This window comes from Solea solea, chromosome 4, assembly GCF_958295425.1.
Source record: "Solea solea chromosome 4, fSolSol10.1, whole genome shotgun sequence".
NCBI lineage: Eukaryota > Metazoa > Chordata > Actinopteri > Pleuronectiformes > Soleidae > Solea > Solea solea.
Genome location: NC_081137.1, coordinates 9975937 through 9983136, shown reverse-complemented (window position 1 = coordinate 9983136; position 7200 = coordinate 9975937). Strand labels below are relative to the sequence as shown.

Here is a 7200-nt window from a genome sequence, read left to right as displayed (position 1 = left end):
ATTATGACATTATTGGAAAAACTGAGTAGAGGTGTGCCTGTCTTTGTTTATTTAGACTTCAGTTGTGTGCAGGTGTTCTCTAAGAACATGACAAAAAAGCTGAACTTGACAAAATACTTTAAGTGGTATTATTAAGTATGTTTTCCTTTTCATGTGAAAGTGCCTGATGTTTTACTCTTTTGTCATTTAACATTATTGTTTCTGTTTTCAAAGAGCCATACTATAGGCTGCTTTAATGAGACTATGAGGACTAGATCAACAAGTGCTTAAGTTTCCACCCGTCTCTCAGACGGATATTGGGTAAACATGAGAATCATATAACAGGAGTGTCATGCTGCCCTGCGGTCATGTGCAAGAGGTGCCTATAAATTTAGGAGCTTCCTCCTCACTTCACAACAGTGAACAAACAGCATGAGAACACTAACAGGACTAACTCCTGAACGGATTCCCTTTTCTTCCCACTTTGCTGGATTATAACTTCCCTGGAAACTACGAAGGTAAACTAACTGACTAACATTTAAAATAAACAACTAAATAATGGACCTTTTATAGGACAGACTGAACTTATACTACCTGGCATTTAATAGTAGATTTATATCAACAACAATATGTTATATAATATAGAATACAAAATTCTGGATGTGTCTGCTTTTATGGCAAGCATATCAGATGAGTTTTCCTGGATGACTTGCTTTTACACGGTGTAATATGCCGGCTTGCTCACCTCAAATATAAATTATGGCCACAGACTTTGCACAACAGAAACACTTCCTTAGACTAAAAGTAAGCTAAAACTCTTCTTTACTTTGAAGATGAATTAGAAAAGAAATCTTTTTTAAACTTAAATGGTGAGTTTCTTCTCCTCACACATTTTATATGTTGGAAAATAGAGGCTGAGAATGTAAAAACAATTACAACTGTGCAGTAAAGACTGAAAATGCTTTCTCTCCAGAGCAGCGAATGTTCCTGAATTTAACGTGTTATATAACCAAAATTAGATTATTTTTTTAAATTATTTAATAATTAAAATGTAGCTACGTGTACACTTTACACAGATATGGTTAAATGAAGAAGACTTATGTGTGTGTCCAGCTGAGCTGAGTAATAATTGTGTACTGCTGTGTTGTGTGTTCAGTGTACAGGGGTGTGGTGTACACTGAGATCCTGGACAACTTGTATAAAAAGCAAATTTTTCCTGTGTCTTCAAAGCAGGTGCAGAAATGGTTGCAAGGAAAGCCGTAGATGCAGGGCCCTCTGCAGCAGTCAAGTTCTTCGGTGCAGGAACGGCAGCCTGCATTGCTGACCTCATCACATTTCCTCTTGATACCGCCAAAGTCAGACTACAGGTTAGATGCACCATGTTAAATGAATTTTGACTCGGGATTATTATTATTATTTTTTTTAATATGTTTATATTTGATCAAAATGAATGTCATCCTTTATATCAGATTCAAGGAGAGGCTCATAAAATTGAAGGGGCTAGTGCCACAAAGTACCGAGGAGTGTTTGGCACCATCATGACTATGGTACGCACAGAGGGGCCCAGGAGTCTTTACAGTGGACTGGTGGCAGGACTGCAGAGGCAGATGAGCTTTGCCTCTGTTCGAATCGGTCTTTATGATTCCATGAAGCAATTCTACACACGGAGCACTGAGAGTGTGTATCATAACTTGAGAATCACTGTGTTGTTTCCCTTCTGCTGCCTTATTGTGACCCTTACTGATGTTCTGCTCAGGTGCTGGGATTGTGACTCGGCTCATGGCGGGTTGTACCACAGGAGCCATGGCTGTGGCTTTTGCTCAACCAACAGATGTGGTGAAAGTGCGTTTCCAAGCCCAGGTACGACTGGCTGATGGTGGAAAGCGATACAAGGGGACTATGGACGCCTACAAGACGATTGCACGAGATGAGGGAATAAGGGGCCTTTGGAAAGGTACTTGCCACTTTTACTTTATTAGGGCCCCAGCACCACCTGGTATGAGGATGCTATTGAAACCCCAATGATTAATCCTCTCAGGAAAACACCATCAATTTTCTACCACTTTACCACTTTACCACTCTTGTACCACTGTACCACTGTACATGCAAACATGCAAAATCCAGCCATAAAGGCCCACAGTTGAACCAGGATCTGAACTAGTGACCCTGTTGCTGTGAGGTTCTGAGGAAAATGAAATATTTTAGGGCCGACATATGCTCAAATATGCTGCGTTGTGCTCCATGGGGCTTGAGCCAATCACCACTGACATATGGTGAAGGGAGAGCACACCCTGGACAGGTCACCAGTCCATCGCAGGGCCAATATACAGAAACAAACCATTCACTCTCTCAGAGTTTTTGGAATGTTGGAGGAAGCCAGTGTACCTGAAAGGCCCTCAGTCAAACTGGAACCTTCTTGCTTAGGCAATAATGCTAACCACTTTTCCTCTGTGTGACACATACAATGCACAGACATGACGTGGGCCATTTTAAATTCAGCAGCTCTTTTGGCAATTGAATGTCTTACTACAATGGAGTCCTCCTAAATGGGAGATATGATCAACTTCACATTTGGTCAACAGCTCTAGAACACTCAAAGCAATATTCTTGGGTAGTCGGCCAGCACATTGTGGGTTGTGGTCACATACCAACGTGTGGGGGGTGTGAGGGCCCATCCACTGGCTGTTGGCAATTGGAGTCTCCGTCGAGTATCTCCTTGTCTCAATAATCAAACATAGACCTGCTTACATTTTTATCAAACTAAGAGGTGTCCCACTAACTTCTAGCACAAAATGATTATTTGCCAACTAGTTGTGAAACAGTTGCACTGCTGTCAGCTTGATGAGTGAGTTGTGTTGTGAGATTGACAGCAACAATGACCGCGACAAAAGCTCATACCAGTAAGATGCCAGAAACATACTATGTCCACTAAGAATGGCAAACAGAGATTTGTTGTCAAATAAAAGGTCAGAATAAGACTGTCACATGAACATTTAAGTGACTCATAAGAGTGAAGCTAAAGTGGATACACCTCTCATGTTGACTCCATGTAGTGTCATCTCACTAGATGAAATCACCCAGTATACATCACACATAGAGCTGAACATGTGAATACAGATAACAACAAAATGAAAAGTGAATAAGCCAAAATGTCTTGTATTTATAAAAGCATTGTTTTGATAGCTTTAATACTTAAATTTAATAGTGGGTGATATTCACTAAAAGAAATGCATACAGAAATATAAAAGGTAGGGGAATTAACTATTATTGTTGTTATGTTTATTGCAAAATGTGAGTTGTGTCATGAACTATGGCTGAGCAGAACAAGGGAGAACACGAATCAGTCAGTAACAGAGTTTAATACCAGGCAGAGGTTCGGTACACGGGAGGTCAAAGAGATCAGGCAGAGGTACAAAAACGTCAGGCAAAAAGGCAAGGTCAAAAAAGGCAGGCAAGGTTCAAAAACACGAGAAGACAAGACTATGGCTGTGAAAGAGAGTGCTGGAACGTGAGCTATGAACTACAACGAACTGGGGACGAGACAAGACACAGAGGGGAATATAAGCAGTGCTTGATTAGGGAGTGATAGGATGCAGGTGTGGTAGACACAATCAGGGATCAGGTGCACGCCAACAAGGAAGGGGGCGGGGTAGACAGGAACCTGAAACAGAGACAAGGGTGAGTGATTTCCAAAATAAAACAGGAAGACAAGCCATGGAACATGAAGGGAGAAACAAAACAAGATACTTAACGGAGGTGACAGATCATGACAAGTTGTGGACATCAAAATTAAATGTTCGGGCAAAACAAGCTCATTTTGTTTGTTTGGGTTGAAATAAACTCTGAGAATAAATAAAGTAGCTCTTGGACATTTTCATTTTGTCAAAGTAGTTCTCAGAGGAAAAGAGGTTGGAGACCCCCCCCCCCCCCTGCTGTGTTCCTTCCTTCTACTGGATTTTGATCAACCTCTGCTGCTTCTTTCTAGGCTGCATTCCCAACATCACTCGTAATGCTATAGTTAACTGTTCGGAGCTGGTGACCTATGACATGATCAAAGAACTCCTCCTGACGTATGACCTAATGACAGGTGAGGCAAAAAAAAAACTGTATTGTAGAAATTGTAGTTAGCGTTGCTCCAATTACCACAACAAAACCAATGTGTGAAACACAAGAACATGACTGTACTTCTTCTCCCATTCAGACAACCTGCCGTGCCACTTCACAGCTGCCTTTGGTGCAGGCTTCTGCACAACTATTGTGGCGTCTCCTGTTGATGTCGTCAAAACAAGGTTCATGAACTCAGGAACTGGCCAATACAGCAGTGCCATCAACTGTGCTTTCACCATGTTGAGAAATGAAGGGGCCACATCTTTCTATAAAGGGTGAACACATGAAAATATCACAGTAAAGTGTTTGGAAAAAAAAACATTGACATACATTTACTTGACCTTTCTCTCATTTGTCTCTTTAGGTTCACACCTTCTTTTTTGCGACTGGGTTCCTGGAACATTGTGATGTTTGTGACATATGAACAGATTAAACAAGGTATGACCAGGGCACACCAGTACTGGGAGTTGCCATTTTGACCTGAATTTGTTCGACTGTTACTTCAGAGGGGCTTCACACAGACACAATGGCCTTGTCTACACCTCAAGACATGGTCAGATCATGGTCAACCATGGTCAACCATGGTCAGAAGAGGATATCGGTTTCATGGGTCCACGGTCACATTCAGTCTTCGAATTCCTCAATGGACTCTGGCACTGTGAGCATCGCTGTGACACCAGAGCATTTTAAGGACTTTGGTTTACAAAGAGACACTTTGTATCATTTCTATGACCTTTATTTTATCTACTTGTTTACAATGTTCCCCATTATTTGGGGTGCACATAGTCAGGGGTTTACAGGTTGATTTACATTCTAGATAGTACAATTTATTGCTGGTCAATAAATCATATAATCAGAATATCTATATCTAAGTATATTGTGCTTGTATATTGTATGTACAATAACAAACAAGGCTGTAATAAATAAAGTCACATTTTTTTGTATTTCTTTTTCTGTCGTACATCTAACAACTACTGGAATGATGGGAATACATTTAAGGGCAAAGAATATGGGATAGCTAGCTGATAAATAAGGCTGCTTAGTAAAATTGTGAGAGCTGTTGACAGGAAGTGAACCATGAGTACTTACTTACTAGGAACACAGTGGCAGTAATTACATCTGCTATGGTCGTCATTTGCCCCAAGGTTTGACATAGTATTTTACATACCTTGGTTGTAACAAGTGTTTTTTTTTAGTTACTCTGGCATCAGTGATGGTTGTGATGACACCCATAAGAATCTGCATTCCTGTTATGTCATTATATTATATTATATTATATTATATTATATTATATTATATTATACTATATTATATTATATTATGTTATATTATATTATATTATACTATATTATATTATATTATACTATATTATATTATATTACATTATATTATATTAGATTATACTATATTATATTATATTATATTATGTTATATTATATTATACTATATTATATTATATTATATTATATTATATTATATTATATTATATTACATTATATTATACTATACTATATTATATTATATTATATTATGTTATATTATATTATATTATACTATATTATATTACATTACATTATATTATATTATATTATATTATATTATATTATATTATATTATATTATACTATATTATATTATATTATGTTATATTATATTATACTTTATTATATTATATTATATTATATTATATTACATTATATTATACTATACTATATTATATTATATTATGTTATGTTATATTATATTATATTATATTATACTATATTATACTATATTATATTATATTATATTATATTATATTATATTATATTATATTATATCATATCATATCATATTATATTACATTATATTATATTATATTATGGTATGTTATGTTATGTTATATTGTATTGTATTATATTATATTATATTATATTATATTATATTATATTATATTATATTATATTATATTATATTATATAACCTATAAACAGGTACCTACTGGGCAGAACCATCTGGTTCCACCCATGTGCCATACTTTTATTCTTTTCTTTTTTCCATTAAATCACCTTTCTTTCCCATTCTGATCCTTGGTTTGAATTTCAGCAGCTCATCTTGATGATGTCTACATGCCTAAATGCATGGAGTTACTGCCATGCGACTAATATATTTGCATTAATGCAAAGTTGAAGAGGTGTGCTTAATAAAGTGACTATGAGTGTACTTTTAAATATATTGACTTTAAAATATATTATGGGATATCAGCAAACACGCCAAGATATCAAATCTTCTGAGGCTCACACACAGATTTGAACATTTTGTACAAGAATGTTGCACAAAATTAAAGTTAAAAACATAGTACACTTAAATTAAAAATAAATGTCTCTATTGTCAGTGTAATCATCATACTCTCAATATTGATCAAACCAATTGTAATTACAATTAAGGCCAAACCTGAGAAACCATCTGTTATAACATATTGTTAAAATGTGAGTGCAAAATTAGACATATTATGATATTCAAAATATTCCAGTTTTGTTAGATTTTACTGTGTGTTTCAATATTTTGTTTTAAAGGGGTTCCACCTGCAATTTCCCCAAGGCTGTGCAAGGCAAGCCAGTGAACCACCCTTGACAAGTGGTTGGTACTGAATATACAAGTCAATGAGAAAATTCTGTTTATCCACCATCTTAAACATGAGCAGAAACATAAAACATAAAAAGGTTTTCAAAGCATTTAACATATGGTCTCTACTATATGACACACCTGGCTGTGTTATTTTATGGACAACATGTATTCAAGACCACAGAAACAAACATACTTGGAAATGATGTTAATGGCTCTGAACATATGGAACTAATTTGGTGTGCGTCACACATACTACAGGTTTCTGCTTTTCAGCATGACTGTGCACTTTTCTTTTCTTTTCCGAGTTTGAGTGAATACTGCAATTGTGTAAATGTACAGACCTTTAAACAGAAACCTCATCTGAATTATCAAACAGTTTTTAGTAAGAAAATCCAGTTTGTAATGCATAATGTACTTAAAATAGCAAAACGCTCAAAATATTAATCTTCTGTTGTTGTGATGTTCTTGGTCTGAGGGCACAAAATGGAGGAAGCAAACATAAAACACA

The 7200-nt window shown here is 36.2% G+C and overlaps 1 protein-coding gene across 3 annotated transcripts; it reads left to right on the top strand.

Moving 5' to 3' along the window:
• The first annotated feature begins 388 nt into the window (after positions 1-388).
• LOC131458992 (dicarboxylate carrier SLC25A8-like) lies at positions 389-5030 on the top strand. 3 transcript variants are annotated; one of them, XM_058628399.1, is made up of 7 exons: positions 389-497; positions 1210-1346; positions 1449-1656; positions 1736-1933; positions 3965-4066; positions 4181-4361; positions 4451-5030. In XM_058628399.1, the coding sequence occupies exons 2-7, from the start codon at positions 1221-1223 to the stop codon at positions 4563-4565; spliced, it is 930 nt and encodes a 309-aa protein (XP_058484382.1). In that variant the 5' UTR covers positions 389-497; positions 1210-1220; the 3' UTR covers positions 4566-5030. The 3 variants fall into 3 exon arrangements, with proteins under 3 accessions (XP_058484382.1, XP_058484385.1, XP_058484384.1); XM_058628401.1 differs by having other exon boundaries at positions 391-497; positions 1213-1346; XM_058628402.1 differs by lacking the exon at positions 3965-4066.
• Positions 5031-7200: the final 2170 nt, after the last annotated feature.

Coding starts and splice junctions, on each gene's coding strand:
- LOC131458992 (XM_058628399.1), top strand. CDS start 1,221: ATGGTTGCAAGGAAAGCCGTAGATGCAGGGCCCTCTGCAGCAGTCAAG. Junction 1,657..1,735: donor CTACACACGGAGCACTGAGA/GTGTGTATCATA, acceptor TGTTCTGCTCAG/GTGCTGGGATTGTGACTCGG. Junction 1,934..3,964: donor AATAAGGGGCCTTTGGAAAG/GTACTTGCCACT, acceptor GCTTCTTTCTAG/GCTGCATTCCCAACATCACT.